Source organism: Eriocheir sinensis, chromosome 9 (assembly GCF_024679095.1).
Source record: "Eriocheir sinensis breed Jianghai 21 chromosome 9, ASM2467909v1, whole genome shotgun sequence".
Taxonomy (NCBI): Eukaryota; Metazoa; Arthropoda; class Malacostraca; order Decapoda; family Varunidae; genus Eriocheir; species Eriocheir sinensis.
In genome coordinates, this window is record NC_066517.1 from 23,098,237 (window position 1) to 23,115,039 (window position 16,803).

At 42.4% G+C, this 16,803-nt stretch overlaps 1 protein-coding gene and 1 long non-coding RNA gene across 32 annotated transcripts in view; one reads left to right on the forward strand and one right to left on the reverse strand.

Annotated features, from left to right (window-relative positions):
* Nucleotides 1-16,803, forward strand: part of LOC126996183 (MAP kinase-activating death domain protein-like) — a 116,815-nt gene that overhangs the window by 18,093 nt on the left and 81,919 nt on the right. For 30 of the 31 annotated variants that reach the window (XR_007751054.1, XM_050856457.1, XM_050856455.1 and 27 more), the window contains 2 exons: nt 6,137-6,443; nt 13,398-13,537. Coding sequence is in view for 30 of the 31 variants with exons in the window: in XM_050856457.1 (XP_050712414.1) it covers nt 13,403-13,537 (135 nt within the window). In the remaining variant the exon portion in view is untranslated. Of the gene's footprint in view, nt 1-4,711; nt 5,006-6,136; nt 6,444-13,397; nt 13,538-16,803 lie in introns of those variants that run through there. The other variant, XM_050856459.1, reaches the window with a different exon arrangement.
* Nucleotides 14,432-16,796, reverse strand: LOC126996198 (uncharacterized). The gene is made up of 3 exons (XR_007751103.1): nt 15,706-16,796; nt 15,022-15,556; nt 14,432-14,729 (listed from the first exon to the last, which is right to left on the reverse strand). It is a non-coding gene; the product is annotated as an uncharacterized LOC126996198 (long non-coding RNA).

Sequence of the window (16,803 nt, forward strand, 5' to 3'; positions counted from 1 at the left end):
TTTTCAGCCGATACCAATACCGATATTTTTCAGCCGATACCAATACCGATATTTTTCAGCCGATACCAATACCGATATTTTTCAGCCGATACCAATACCGATATTTTTCAGCCGATAGCAATACCGATATTTTTCAGCCGATACCAATACCGATATTTTTCAGCCGATACCAATACCGATATTTTTCAGCCGATACCAATACCGATATTTTTCAGCCGATACCAATACCGATATTTTTCAGCCGATACCAATACCGATATTTTTCAGCCGATACCAATACCGATATTTTTCAGCCGATTCCAATACCGATATTTTTCAGCCGATACCAATACCGATATTTTTCAGCCGATACCAATACCAATACTATCTTCTCATCTTCAATTTTAAGCAGTAAAGTAACATTAAAAGTGACCGTGTCCTTAAAACATCTCGTCGCTTCCAAACACACGCTTAGAGCCAACTTCACCGTCCAGTATAGCGGCTTTGTAATCACCCGAATCACATTATTCAATCTTACACACTCCTTAATGGTTAGGTTTTCAATGCAAGACCAGATACACACAAAAGCTTTCCCGTGTATAGTTTCCTCTATCGCTAATTATCTATCTTTATCTATTTCTATATATAACTCTCTACCTCCCTATGTATATATGTATCTATGTATCTAGCTAACTTTATATATCAATTTGTTAAACTTAAATACGAACACCAAACAATACACAAGGAATTTTCTAAGTCTTTGGTATGGATTCGGAAGATTACGAACCCATCATGTCGGGCTGTGAAAGTGGCCCTTAATAGAATCCGACCCGATGAAGTCTTTTACCGTCTATACTTTTTCTCCTACCCTCTATATATTTGGGTTCCTCTTCCCCCCTTTCGTGGCGCCGCGGTCTTGTCTTTCAAATGTCAGTCAAGAAAGTGATTAAAAAAATGAAGAACGACGTAATTAAAAATGAATGAGACCTGAGAGCGAGAGTCTTTTGCGAGCGTTACACTGTCTTCCGTGACCTAATGAGGAGGAGGAGGAGGAGGAGGAAGAAGAAGAGGAGGAGGAGGAGGAGGAAGGAGGAGGGATTATTGCACAGTATAGAGGAGGGACTTTCTCTCTCTCATATTTTATTCATGTTTTTTTTTCCCTATCCAAAGAGAGGGAGAGAAAAGAGGGAGGGAGAGAAAGAGTGTGGAAGAGAGAGAACAATAGGAGGGAGATTGGGTGAAGTCGGAGGGAAAGAAGAGGGAAGGGAGGGAGGGAAGGGAAGAGAGGAGAGAGAGAGAGAGAGAGGGGAGGAAAGGAGACAGGAAGGAAGTGAGAGATTAAAGAACGGGAAGGAGGAAAGGGAGAAGAGATAACGGGAGAGAGAGAGAGAGAGAGAGAGAGAGAGAGAGAGAGAGAGAGAGAGAGAGAGAGAGAGAGAGAGAGAGAGAGAGAGAGAGAGAGAGAGAGAGAGGATAAGATAGGAGGAGGGAATGGAGGAAAGGAAGAAAGGGAGAGAGAGAACTGAGAGAGAAAACAAGGGGAGGAGATAAGAAGACAGGGAGAGAAGGGAAGAAGGGAGAGAGAGCGTAGAGGGAAGGGAGGAAAGGAAGGACGGGAGAGAGAAAGAGAAGAGGAGAGGAAGAAGGGAATGAAAAACAAAAGAAGAAGAAAATAAAATCGAATAATAATAAGAAAAGAAGAAGAAAAAGAAGAAAACAAAAGAAGAAGAAAACAAAATCGTATTAGAAGGAAACAAAAGAAGAAAGAAGAAAACAAAATCGAATAAGAATAACAAAAGAAGGAGAAAAAGAAGAAAACAAAAGAAGAAGAAGAAAACAAAATCGAATAAGAATAACAAAAAGACGAAGAAAAAGAAGAAGAAAACAAAAGAAGAAAGAAGAAAACAAAACCGTATAAGAGGAAAACAAAATCGAACAAGAAGAAAAGAAAATCAATAAAATAATAATAATAAAAAATAAAAAAAAGATAAATAAATAGATACAAATAATAATAAAATAAATAAATATCCTCGTAATTAGCAAAGTCCGCCCCTTAAGCTTCGTTCTCTCCCAAACTTTTCCTCGAGACACAAGCGGCGCGCGTCTTTTGGGGGTCGAACAATTTTTTTTTTCATAATTTATTTCTTTATTTTACGCTAGCGCCAATTTCCATCCTGTTTATTTTTCTTTTTTGCTTATATTAATGACTACTACTACTACTACTACTACTGATACTACTACTACTTCTACTACTACTACGAATACTACGAATACTACTACTAATAATAAAAGGGTTAAAAGTCTACGGGCACGACCTCTCACATTTCGTTGTCTTGGTTCCATGTAATAGTAGTAGTAGTAGTAGTAGTAGTAGTAATAATAGTAGTAGTAGTAGTAGTTGTAGTAGTAAGAAAAGTTCAGTAACGATTATAGCTTAACAAGGGTACACACACACACAGAGAGAGAGAGAGAGAGAGAGAGAGAGAGAGAGAGAGAGAGAGAGAGAGAGAGAGAGAGAGAGAGAGAGAGAGAGAGAGAGAGAGAGAGAGAGAGAGAGAGAGAAAGCCGTCCCTAGAGTGAGTCGGTCATAGCCTTTGATGGGCCGGAGTTCAAACAGTCCCGCGCCTCGGACGGTCACCTCGGAAATTGACGAACGATTGACCAGGCCGTGAATATTGTATGAGATGGAAGAGGAGGAGGAGGAGGAGGAGGAGGAGGAGGAGGAGGAGGAGGAGGAGGAGGAGGAGGAGGAGGAGGAGGAGGAGGAGGAGGAGGAGGAGGAGTTAGCATTAGAGTAGGAAGTGGAGATGAAGGAGGACGAGGAAGAGGACAAGAAGGAGAAGGGGAAGTAGAAGGAGGAAGAAAAAGAGAAGAGGAAGAAAGATAGAAGGGGAAGTAGAAGGAGGAAGAAAAAGAGAAGAGGAAGAAAGACAGAAGAGGAAGGAGGAGGAGAAGGAGGACGAGGAAGAGGACAAGAAGGAGAAGAAGGGGAAGAAAAAGAGAAGAGGAAGAAAGAGGGAGAAGGAGGACGAGGAAGAGGACAAGAAGGAGAAGAAGGGGAAGAAAAAGAGAAGAGGAAGAAAGAGGGAGAAGGAGGACGAGGAAGAGGACAAGAAGGTGAAGAACGGGAAGAAAAAGAGAAGAGGAAGAAAGACAGAAGAGGAAGGAGGAAGGAGAAGGAGGGAGATAAGTAAGAGAAGGAGAAGAAGAAGAAGGAGGAGGAGGAGGAAAAAGAGGCGAAGAAGAAGGAGAAAAAGAAGAAGGAAGAGGAAAAGGAGATGAAGGACAAAGAGAAGTAGAAGAAGAAGAAGAAGAAGAAGAAGAAGAAGAAGAAGAAGAAGAAGGAGGAGGAGGAGGAGGAGGAGGAGGAGAAAGAGGCAAAGAAGAAGAGGAAAAAGAAGAAGAAATAGAAAAAGGAGATGAAGGAGAAAGAGAAGTAGAAGAAGAAGAAGAAGAAGGAGGAGGAGGAGGAGGAGGAGGAGAAAGAAGCAAAGAAGAAGAAAAAAGCGAAGAAGAAATAGGAAAAAGGAGATGAAGGAGAAGTAGAAGAAGAAGAAGGAGAAGGAGGAGGAAGTAGAAAAAGGTGAAAGAAAATAGGAAGGAAAAGAAGAGAAAGAGGAAGAGGAGGAGGAGGAGGAGGAAGAAAAAAAACAATTAACTAACGAAAAAATATTGTCGACCATTAAGTTGTTTATTTGTTATTTACTCCACATTGTTTTTTTTATAAGAGTTTAATTAATCGCATCATATATTTTCCTTCCCCTTCAGTTCCAACACTTAAAACCTCTACGTCTTTTTTTTGTCTCTCTATATATATATATATATATATATATATATATATATATATCTATATATATCTTTATACCTCCTCTGCTTATTTCTCTTCTTCCTTTTGTCTTTCTTCCTCTTCCTCTTCTTTTGTCTTCCTTCTCCTTCGTTTTTTCTCTCATTCGTTCATATTTTCTCTTATTTTTATTCCCTTTTCTTTCTTTTCTTTCTTTTTTTCTTTTATGTCATTAGGTGTTTGGTGACCTCGTTTGACCTATGATCTCTCTCTCTCGTTTATTTATTAGCATTTCGTCTAGACAGTTTATTTTTTTTTCCTCCTTTCTCTCCCTCTCGATTTTAACTTCTTTTCCTCCCTTCATTTCCTTATTTAAGCCTCACATTCTTGCTCTTTTTCTCTCTCTCTTTTTCTCTATCTCTATCTCTAATTGTCTATCTTCATTTATCTATTTCTATATATAACTCTCTACCTCCCTATGTATGTATGTATGTATGTATGTATGTGTGTGTGTATCAACTAACTTTGTCTATCTGTCAATCTATTATACTTTGCATATCTCTATCTCTATATCTGTCTTTCTGTCTATATATTATCTATCAACCTATCTATAACTATCTATTTTTCCATCTATATATCTATCTTTCTATCTGTATGTCTACTTATCTATCCATCCGTCTATTTATCTATCTAACTTTGTCTATCTATGAATCTATTAAATTTTGCATATCTCTATCTCTTTATTTATCTTTCTGTCTATATCTATCAACCTATCTATAACTATCTACTTTTCCATCCATTTCTATATCTATCTCTCTATCTATGTCTATCTGTCTGTATCTATCTATCCGTCTATCTATCTAGCTAACTTTGAATATCTATCAATCTATTAAACTTTGCATATCTCTATCTCTCTGTCTATCTTTGTCTATATATTATCTATAAACATATCAATAACTATCTACTTTTCCATCCATGTCTATATCTATCTCCCTATCTGTATGTCTATCTGTATCTATCTACCTATCTATTCACGTGTTTGCTCTTCTATTAAACTCTTTCACATGCCTTCTCCTCCACCTCATGCCCTTGCCTCGTGTCCCAGAGTAATGCGGCGGGCGTCTCCAGGGTCTGAGAAGCAATTACTGTGTGTCCCCTTAGCTAGACGGGCCATTGATGCCGTCTGAGGGGGTCTTGGACGAGGGACTGACTGACTGCTGGGCTCCCATTGTCCAGTCTCGAGTGGGTGCCGGTATTTCTGTGTTTGGGACCGGTTAGGGGAAGGGGGTAGGGTAGTTAGGGTAAGGATAGTAAGGTTAGGGGTAGGGGTTCTGTCTTCGATTAGTTAAGAGAGAAAATAAAGGAGAAAGAGGAGGAGGAGGAAAGGTGGAGTTAGCTTAGAGATGAAGGAGATGGAAGAGGAGAAGGAGGAGAAGGTCAAAGAGGAGGAGGAGGAGGAGGAGGCGATAAAAGGAGAGAAAAAGAGGGAGGAGTGAGATAAAGGAGATGGATGTGGAAATATGAGAAAAAAACCAGCAACGAGGAGATTGGATAAAGACGAAAAAGAGGAGGAGGAGGAGGAGGAGAAGGAAAAGAGACGAAGAGAAGGAGATAGAATAGAAGAGAATGAGGAGGAGGAGGAGGAAGAGGAGATACTTAAGAAGATGCAAATATAGAAAACCCAGACACGAGGAGATTGGATAAAGACGAAAAAGAGGAGGAGGAGGAGAAGGAGAAGGAGACGAAGAGGAGGAGATGGAATAGAAGAGAATGAGGAGGAGGAGGAGGAAGAGGAGATACTTAAGAAGATGCAAATATAGAAAACCCAGAGACGAGGAGATTGGATAAAGACGAAGAAGAGGAGGAGGAGGAGAAGGAAAGGAGACGAAGAGGAGGAGATAGAATAGAAGAGAATGAGGAGGAGGAGGAGGAAGAGGAGATACTTAAGAAGATGCAAATATAGAAAACCCAGACACGAGGAGATTGGATAAAGACGAAAAAGAGGAGGAGGAAAGGAGACGAAGAGAAGGAGATAGAATAGAAGAGAATGAGGAGGAGGAGGAGGAAGAGGAGATACTTAAGAAGATGCAAATATAGAAAACCCAGACACGAGGAGGTGGATAAAGACGAAAAAGAGGAGAAAAAGAGGAGAAGGTTCAGGAGGAGGAGGAGGAGGAGGACAAGGACGGCATGGAAAGAAAGACGAAAGAAGCAGGAGAGAGAGAGAGAGATAAGAAGTGAGACTGATGAGAAGGAAGGAAGGAAGGGGGAGAGGAAGGGGAGGGAGAGGAGGCGCTTCAAGGTAACATGTATAGGAGACTAAAATCTTTCCCTTCCCTTCACTAACACACATCCATTTCCCACCCTTGGCAGGCGTGAAGGATGGGCGGGCGAGTTGCATGGCCACAGCCCAGAGCACCAGACGACTAGTAACCCAGACAGACTACCACCACTACCAGAGCAACGACAACAAGAGCGGGACAGCAGCACGGGGACCCACCCAGCGCTGAGGCGGCGTCGCGTGGACCGGAGCCGAGCGGGAGAGCGCCAGCCACACGTAGTCGGCAGTCAGTTGCGGCCCACTGGAGCGGCCCTAGACCCCCTCAACGGCCCTCAGTAGCGGCCCTCTGACATCACCCGCCGCGCCGCCCTCCACCCCGCGCCCTCCCGCATGAGACAAGTAAGTGGTTCAGTCTCGTATTCGTAAATCAGTGCCCAGGTACACACAAGGCTTTCGTAGGAGTTGTAGGCGTTTCCAGAGGTAGTTTTTTGGCCCTGGTGGTATGGTGACTCGTCCTTTGTTGAGTGAGTGGGTCCTGCCGGGATAAGATGAGTGAGTGGTTCGCTGTCCCTTCCACTTGTTCCACTTAGACCCATGTGAGGTGGAAGATCGAGGTGGAATTATAGGGTTTTATGTCCTGATCAGCGTTAGTAAATTATCGTACTCAGCCACTCAGCACATTGTATTTTCCGGTTTCTGACTCAGCTGTCGCAAACAAACACCAATAAGTAACGCTTTTAACGATAACTTTAGCTAGAATCTCGTTATCTGTGTGGGTGGGAGAGTTTTGGGCCCTGGAACTGAGAAATGCGATGTTTTGAGTACGATAATGTGGTAACGCTGGTCCTGACGGCATAGCTTCTTTGTTGGTTGAGTTTGGGAAGGGTTGAGTGAGTGGTTCCTGCCCCCCTTAACCTCCTCCATTAGTCCCTTCAACCCACGTGAGGTACAACATGGAGGTGGAATCGTGGGGTCATGTGTCCTATCCGAGTAACGTCTCTGTTGATCGGGGTTTGGGAAGAGTTGAATTAGTGGTTCCTGCCCCCCTTAACCTCCTCCATTAGTCCCTTCAACCCACGTGAGGTACAAGATCAAGGTGGAATCGTGGGGTCATATGTCCTATCCGAGTAACGTCTCTGTTGATCGGGGTTTGGGAAGAGTTGAATTAGTGGTTCCTGCCCCCCTTAACCTCCTCCATTAGTCCCTTCAACCCACGTGAGGTACAACATGGAGGTGGAATCGTGGGTCATGTGTCCTATCCGAGTAACGTCTTTGTTGGTCGATGTTGGGAAGGGATGAGTGAGTGGGTTTGCCGGGGTGGAGTGAGTCGGTGAGTGAGTCAGTTCTTCTGTCCTCCACCTCGTTTAGTCCCTCAGACCCGCTTGAGTGAGGAGATCGAGGTAGAACAGTGTCTTTTTAACCAAGTAGCTTCGTCTTGCCGAGGTTGGGATGGATTGAGGAAAGACAATATAAAAAAAGATAGTATCGCGTCCCTTCCACGTGAGTCCCGCTGATCCACGTGACTTGCCGGATCGAGGCAGAATCGTGCGGTATTTGCCGAGTAATCTCTTCTTTGTTTCCCGAAGTGGAGAAACGTCGAAGGAGTGAGGAAAAGCAAGGACATTGAAAGGGATAGTGAAAAGACTCAGTAGTTCCCGTTAGTCAGAGGCACGCCAGTCCTCGTCGACAAACCGAGAGAGAGAACGATAAAGACAGTAAAGCCAAAGACACAGTTCCCCTTAAAATAAAGCGTCGCACGAGGGAACAGGTGAATCTCTCAACCTGTCCCGTTTTCCTTTAATTATGGACTGGACGCTGGAGTTTGTGAGCGGTTAGGATCAAGTCAGGATGAGGCGGGGTGTGAGTGCGTGCGTGCGTGCGTTCATCCCGTAGTAAAGTTATAGAGGCCAGACACGAGTCACCTCACCCACCTCACCTCACCTATACAGAAGTCGTAGTCACACAAGGTGAAGAGAAGGAGCAGAAACAGGAGGCCGAAGAGGAGAAGGCGGCGATGGAGGGAGGGGCAAAGGAGGAGGGAAGGAGATAAAGGGGATGAGAAAGGGAATGTGATAAAGGAGGAAGGAAGGAAGGAAGGAGATAAAGGGGATGAGAAAGGGAATGTGATAAAGGAGGGAGGAAGGAGATAAAGGGGAATGTGATTAAGTCCCTCACGTCACCTCACTTCACTTCGATCCGTTTTTCCTCTTGAAGTCTTAAAGTCCCCGTCACATTCAAGTTTCTCCGTCTCACGTCACCTCACTTCACCTCTCCTCTCCTCTTTAAGTTGTAATCTCACCAAAGTTCCCTCACCTCACTAATTCTCACTTCAAACCGTTTTTTTTTTCTTCTTTCCTTTTTTCTTTTTTTCCAGTCTTTTCTTCCTTTCCCTTCTTGCTTGTTTTTTTTTGTTTTATTTCCTCCTTTCTCTTCTTTTTTTTCTTTCTTCGTTTCTTCCTTCCTTCCTTTCTTCCTTTCCTTTCTTGTTTTCATTCTTTCCAACTTTTCTTGTTTTGTTATATCTTATTTCTTTCCTTTCCTTCTTCCTTTCTTCCTTCCTTCCTTCCAAGTTTTTCTTCCTTTCCCTTTTTGCTTTTTTGTCTTATTTCCTCCTTTCCCTTCCTTTCTTTCTTTCTTCGTTTCTTTCTTCCTTCCTTTCTTCCTTTCCTTTATTGTTTTCTTCTCTTCGTTTCTCCCTTCTATTCTTTCCCTCCAACCTTTCTTTCTTGTTGTTTTTTTATCTAATTTCTTTCCTTCCCTTTCTTCCTTTCTTCTCTCTTCCCTTCCCTTCCCTTCCCTTCAGTTCCTTTCCCTTCCCTTCCCTTCCCTTCCCTTCCCTTCCCTTCCTTTCCTTTCTTCTTTCCTTCCTGCCAACGACGACACAGACGAGGCGGACGAGGCGGGCGACACTTTAAAGAGTGACGTCAGAAGGGTTGGCAGGCGTGGGCTTGGTCTTGGCGCTCTGCCCTTTTGCTGGAGGTCCTTAGGTTCATACTTTTAAACGGCGCCCAAACACACATACATTTAACAAGGCTTTCGTGGGAGTTTCTGAGCATTTCCAGAGGTAGTTTTATGACCCTGGTGGTAGTGTGACTCTTCTTCTATACTGTGAACGTAAGGAAACACGCATTAGAACTCCGTATATCTCGTTTTTGGACTTTGGAAATGGTTGATGTGAGAGATTGAAGCGTCTGATAAAAAAGCGAGCAATGAATGGCGTACCTTCTTCTCCGCTCTTCCTTTTGTGTGACGTTTCAAGAATGAGATACTGGAGGAGGAGGAGGAGGAGGAGGAGGAGGAGGAGGAGGAGGAGGAGGAGGAAAGGTGGAGAGAGAGAGAGAGAGAGAGAGAGAGAGAGAGAGAGAGAGAGAGAGAGAGAGAGAGAGAGAGAGAGAGAGAGAAGGGTCATTTATACTGATTCCAGAAACCAAGGTAGTTGCTATATAAGACGCTCTCTCTCTCTCTCTCTCTCTCTCTCTCTCTCTCTCTCTCTCTCTCTCTCTCTCTCTCTCTCTCTCTCTCTCTCTCTCTCTCTCTCTCTCTCTCTCTCTCTCTCTCTCTCTCTCTCTCTCTCTCAAATATGCCGCATTATCATCCTTTTAAATCCATCTCTCGCGGGAGGAGAAGGAGGAGGAGGAGGAGGAGGAGGAGGAGGAGGAGGAGGAAGACATGTGATAAGCTTCCCCGTGAGTCCTTGGGGTTGGATGCTGTTACCGAGGAAGAGTTCTCGGTAGTTAAAGGAGAGAGAAGGAGAGAAAGGAAGGAAGGAAGGAAGAGAGGAAAAGAAGAGAGGAAAGAAAGAAAGAAAAGGTTGGAAGAAGTAGATGGGACATTAATTAGAAGGGAGGACAGAAAAGAAGAAATGAGAGGAAGGAAGGAAGGAAGGAAAGAAGGAAGGGGTTGAAAGGAGAGAATGGAAAGTAGGAAACAAACAGTGGGAGACGGAAGGAGAGGAAGGATGCAAAGAAGGAAGAAAGGAAGGAAGGAAGGTTGAAAGAAAGAAAAAGAAAAAAAAAGATTGGAAAGTAGAAACGGGAATGAGAAAACAAGAAAAGAAAGTAAGAAATTAGAGGAAGAAAATATTAGAAGGAAAGAATGAGAAGGAAGGAAATAAGAAGAGAAACCACGAAAGAAAAGGAAGAAAGGAAAGAAGAAAGGAAGGAAGGAAGGAAGGTTGAAAGAAAGAAAAGAAAAAAAAGATTGGAAAGTAGAAACGGGAAGGAGAAAACAAGAAAAGAAAGTAAGAGATTAGAGGAAGAAAATATTAGAAGGAAAGAATGAGAAGGAAGGAAATAAGAAGAGAAACCACGAAAGAAAGGGAAGAAAGGAAGGAAGGAAGGAAGGAAGGAATTAAAGAAGAGAAGAAAACGAGAATGGAAGGAAAATAAAGAAAGAAAAATAGGAAAGAGGAAAAACAGTTGGAAGAGAAGAAAACATACGAACATAAGAACTTAAGAACATCGGGAGGCTGCAAGAGGCCAGAGAAAGAGGAAAAGGAAGACATAGTTCATAATAGAATCTAATACCCTTCTTAATCCTCTTATTGGCGTATCATTGGGACTCGAACCTTTAGACTGCGTGGAGGGAAAAGAAGGAGGAGGAGGAAGAAGAGGAGGAGGAGGAAGAGAAACACGGAGGGAGATCAAATTCCTTCCTCTTCGTATCTTAATCTTTTTCTAATCGTCTCTGATCCTTCTTCTTCTTTTTCTTCATCCTCGTGTTATTATATATATGAGAGAGAGAGAGAGAGAGAGAGAGAGAGAGAGAGAGAGAGAGAGAGAGAGAGAGAGAGAGAGAGAGAGAGAGAGAGAGAGAGAGAGAGAGAGAGAGAGAGAGAGAGAGAGAGAGAGAGTTACGCACAGATGCTTTTAACACCTGAGCGTTTCAAGGTCACGCGAAAAGAAGCTTATATGGACGAACGAACGAACAAACGAACAGAGAGAGAGAGAGAGAGAGAGAGAGAGAGAGAGAGAGAGAGAGAGAGAGAGAGAGAGAGATGATAGTATATAGTTTCATGATTCAGAAGCGAGACTGGACTGACTGATTGACTGTGTGTGTGTGTGTGTGTGTGTGTGTGTGTGTGTGTGTGTGTGTTACCTGTGTCCCGCCAGAAGGTCAGACGGGCCCAAGGTACGCCAGGTGGAAGGGAAATCAATTGCAGGTGAAATGGAACGGAATTAAGAGGGTAAGAGAGAGAGAGAGAGAGAGAGAGAGAGAGAGAGAGAGAGAGAGAGAGAGAGAGAGAGAGAGAGAGAGAGAGAGAGAGAGAGAGAGAGAGAGAGAGAGAGAAGAAGGAAGAGAAAGTAAGAGGGAAAGAAAAAGAAAGTGAGAGAGAAAGAAAAAGAAAGAGAGGAGGACAAAAAATAAGAGGAAGAAAACGAGAAATCGAGAAAAAGAGAAAAAAAAGAAAAAAAGAAGGAAAAAGAGCAAGAGAGAGAGAGAGAGAGAGAGAGAGAGAGAGAGAGAGAGAGAGAGAGAGAGAGAGAGAGAGAGAGAAGGTGTATAGCGTAGCGTTAGACAGACAGGTTGAAAACAAAGGAAGACATTAATATGATGGATGCGAGGTCGAGGGGGGGAGGCTTCGCTGGGCCGGGCGGAAACAGGAGCTGGGGGCTGTTTGGCACGCACCGCTGTGTCTGCCGTGCGCCGTAATGAACCCCCGCCAGCGTCATTATGGGCCAGAGTGTCGCTATAATGAACCTGGCAACGTAGCCCAGCATTACCTAACGAAATTTAACTATAATGAAGTAGATGTGAACCCGAGAACCTACCTTAACATTGCGTAACGAAATTTAACCATCATAAGCGAACCTGTTAACCTAGCCTAACATTACCTAACGAAATTTAGCTATAATGAACTAGATGTGAACCCGAGAACCTAGCCTAACATTGCCCTACGAAACTGAACTATCATAAGCGAACCTGATAACCTAGCCTAACATTACCTAACGAAATTGAACTAGGCCTATAATGAGCGAACCTGATAACCTAGCCTAACATTACCTAACGAAATTGAACTATTTTAAGCGAACCTGACAACGTAGCCTAACATATACCTAACGAAATTTAGCGATAATGAACTAGATATGAACTTGATAACCTAGCCTGACATTACCTAACAAAATTTAACTATAATGAAAGATATAGGAGCCTGAGACCATAATCCTAACATTGCCTAACGAAATTTAACGATAATAAACGAACCTATCAACCTGACCCACTATTACCTAACGAAATTCAACTATAATAAACTAGAAATGACCCTGACAGCGTGTTTAGTATAATATTACTTAACGAAATTTACTGTAATGAACTATAAATGATTCTGAAAACTCGCCTAATCTTCCTTGTGGCCAAAGTAGAATTAAAATATCAGTTATGTTTTGTGTGCTTACGAATGGTACGAGAAATGAAAGGAAGAAAAAACGAAAGATAGGAACGAGGAAAAACAGTTTGAAGAGGAGAAAAGGAAACGGAAGAGACATTGTAAAAAAAAAATGGAATGAAAATATCAGTTATGTTTTGTGTGCTTACGAATGGTACGAGAAATGAAAGGAAGAAAGGAAGAAAGAAAGATAGGAACGAGGAAAAACAGTTTGAAGAGGAGAAAAGGAAACGGGAGAGACATTGTAAAAAAAAAAAAAAAAAAAAAAAAAATTCGGCCACCTCTTTTAATTCTTTTTAGGAGCAGCGAGTAGCGGGCTTTTTTTATTAGTTTCCTTTTTTGTGTGCCCTTGAGCTGTCTCCTTTGTTGTAAAAAAATTAGTTCACAGCAAGATCTAATACCCTTCTTAATCTCCTCATTGGCGTATCAGTGGGACTCGAACCTTGGGCCGTATGACTAAACATTTTGTCGCTTAAGTTCACCTATTTGCCAAGGCTTTCCTAGGACGATTGAGCATTTCCAGGAGTAGTTTTTTTGACCTGATGGTAGATTGTCCCTTCTTCAGTACCATGAACCTAAGGAAACACTCATTAGAACCCGTCTGACCCCCTCTTTGACCTTTAAAAAGAGTTGATATGAAAAGCGAACGTGGCTTATAATCCCAACAGACTGCATCTTAGGGCCAGTTTCACAGTTCCCCATGATGGGTTAGTAAGCTCCCAAACCAATACCAGAGCCTTCGAAATTTCCTTGTATAGTGTCTGGTGATTATATTTAAGTTCACAAATTTGATGAAACTATACAGGAAAAGTCTTGTGTATTTAGTGTGGCATCGAAGACCTCCCCATTTTGGATTGTATGGGATTCTATAGTTTGGTTCGGGCTGTTACGAAGACACTGTGTTGGACTGTGAAATCGGCTCTTAATATCTGAGTAGTGTCTGATGTGCGGCTGTCCTTTGTTCTCAGGGGCCATGGATGCGCAGCGGAGGCAGTTGTGTCCTCGCCTGGTGGACTACCTCGTGGTGGTGGGGGCCAGGACACCGGGGCGCGCCGCACCCGTCCAGCCTCCGGAGCTCCTGCGACGCTACCCGCCAGACGACCACAAGGTGAGCAGCGGCGGCCTTACCTGTACCACCGTTGCCAGATTGTCGTACTCAGAGCATAGTATTTACCGGTTTCTGACGCCTAACTATTGCCAAGGAACATCAGAATCTAACTCTTTTAACGATAACTATAAATGAGTGTAGTTTTTGGAGCCCAGAAGACAGTTTGGGGGTAGGAAGTCGGGAAATATAATCGGCTGGGTACGACAATCTGGCAACATTACCTGTATGCCATCACCTGTACATTCGTTTCCTTTCCACCTTGATTGTATACCTTTATTACCTTTCTCTTTTCCACCTCTCTACCTGCCTTTCTTTGTTGACTTTCTCTTATTCCACCTCCTGTGTATTACCTCCATAGAACTCTTGTGACACACTATATATAATGAGTATCCTTCACCACCTGTCAACACCTGTATTCTATGACTCTACTTGTGCTCTTTATGTTAGTTTACGTGTTTACATCTTTGTCTTATATCTGTACTACCTGTTTATATTACCTGTACGACTTTTCTAGCCCCTGAAACACCTGTCAACACCTGTATTCTATTGATTCTACCTGTGTTCTTTATATTAATTATACGTGTTTATATCTTTCTCTTATATCTGTAATACCTGTTTCTATCACCTGTACGACTTTTCTAGCCCCTGAAACACCTGTCAACACCTGTATTCTATGACTCTACTTGTGCTCTTTATGTTAGTTTACGTGTTTATGTCTTTTTCTTATATCCGTACTACCTGTTTCTATCACCTGTACGACTTTTCTAGCCCCTGAAACACCTGTCAACACCTGTATATTCTATTGATTCTACTTGTGCTCTCTATGTTAGTTTACGTGTTTATGTCTTTTTCTTATATCTGTAATACCTGTTTCTACCACCTGTACGACTTTTCTACCCCCTGGACGACATACACAAATTAGAACGACTTTTTCCCAACATGTTTATTCTAAGGACTTGACTTGTACTTCGCATATTACTCTTACTTCGCTCGTCTTTTTTTTTTTTATATATACTAGTACGACCTCCTCTTTATCACCTGTACGACTTTCCAATTACCTGAGCAACACTGGGACTAGTCTTCTTCAACACCTGTATTTTATGGCGTTCACTTTCACTACATTTACTTCTTTACGTCTTCCTGCCATACCTGTGTGACCACCTTCTTATCACCTGTGCGGCTGTCCAATCACCTGAACGACACACCTGACACTACATTAGGCTTCCTTGCACACCTGTATTTAGTGGACTATTTTTACCCTGCATGTCACTCTACACCTTTGCGTCTTCCTGCCTTACCTGTACTATAATTTTCTTACCTGTACGACTTTCCAATCACCTGAACGACACACCTGACACTACATTAGGCTTCCTTGCACACCTGTATTCTGAGGACTATTTTTACCCTGCATGTCACTCTACACCTTTGCGTCTTCCTGCCTTACCTGTACTATAATTTTCTTACCTGTACGACTTTCCAATCACCTGAACGACACACCTGACACTACATTAGGCTTCCTCGCACACCTGTATTTAGTGGACTATTTTTACCTTACATGTCACTCTACACCTTTGCGTCTTCCTGCCTTACCTGTACTATAATTTTCATACCTGTACGACTTTCCAAACACCTGAACGACACACCTGACACTACATTATGCTTCCTTGCACACCTGTATTCTGAGGACTATTTTTACCCTGCATGTCACTCTACACCTTTGCGTCTTCCTGCCTTACCTGTACTATAATTTTCTTACCTGTACGACTTTCCAAACACCTGAACGACACTGGGACTAGTCTTCTCCAACACCTGTATGTCATGGACTTTATTTTTTCTACCTTCTTTACTTCTATACGTCTTCTGGTCATACCTGTAGAGTCTTCTTATTACCTGTGCGACTTTCCAATCACCTGTCCGACCTACCTGACACTATATTGGGTTTCCTTGCACACCTGTATACTAGGAACTCTAATTTAACCCTACGTGTCAATACTACACCTTCACATCTTCCTGCTTTACCTGTACCATCGTTTAATTACCTGTACGACTTTCCAATCACCTGTCCGACCTACCTGACAGTATATTGGGTTTCCTTGCACACCTGTATACTAGGAAATTTAACCCTACGTGTCAATATACTACTCACACTTCACATCTTCCTGCTTTACCTGTACCATCGTTTAATTACCTGTGCGACTTTCCAATCACCTGTCCGACCTACCTGACAGTATATTGGGTTTCCTTGCACACCTGTATACTAGGAACTGTAATTTAACCCTACGTGTCAATACTACACCTTCACATCTTCCTGCTTTACCTGTACCATCGTTTAATTACCTGTACGACTTTCCAATTACCTGAGCAACAGTGGGACGACTCTTCTTCAACACCTTAATTTTCTGGACTACTTTTACTCTCCATGTTACTATTACTACTTCACGTTATCCTTCTATACCTGTGCTATCATTTTTTTTTACCTGTAAGACTTTCTATCACCTGAGGGACCCTGTCTGACACACTGGGGCGGGTTTAGCGTAATACCTGTGCATTGTAGACTCCCCTCATGTATTCCGTGTCACCGTCACACCTGTGCTACCTGTGTGTATCACCTGTATGACACCTGTTTATCCCCAGCACACTTACCTGTCACCTCACGACCTGTATGATAGTGGAAAAAGAAATGGAAGTTAGATAGAAGGAACACGGTAGAGAGAGAGAGAGAGAGAGAGAGAGAGAGAGAGAGAGAGAGAGAGAGAGAGAGAGAGAGAGAGAGAGAGAGAGAGACGAGAGACGAGAGAAAAGAAGGAAAGAAAGAAAGAAAGGGAAAGAGAAAGAAATAGAGAAAAAGAGAAAGAAATAAAGAAAAGGAGAAAATGACATAGATAAACAGATTGGTAATTAGATAGATAGATAGATAAAGAGAAAGTAAAACAAGAGAAAAAAAAGAGAAGGAAATTGAGAAAAAAGAAAGGAAAAGGGAAAGAAATACAGAAAAGGAGAAAATGACATAGATAAACAGATAAATAATTAGATAGATAGATAGATAAAGAGAGAGAAAGAAAAACAAGAGAAAAAAAAGAGAAAGAAATTAAGAAAAAGAAAGGAAAAGAGAAAATTACATAGATAGATACATAGATAGATAGATAGATAGAGAAAGTAGATGAACTCCTATAGGATACACAGGATACGACAGGATAGGAAGCACTAGGATGGACAAGCTAAGACTAACCTAATCCCCTATTCCTTCCGCTCCTTCGCTCCTGCAG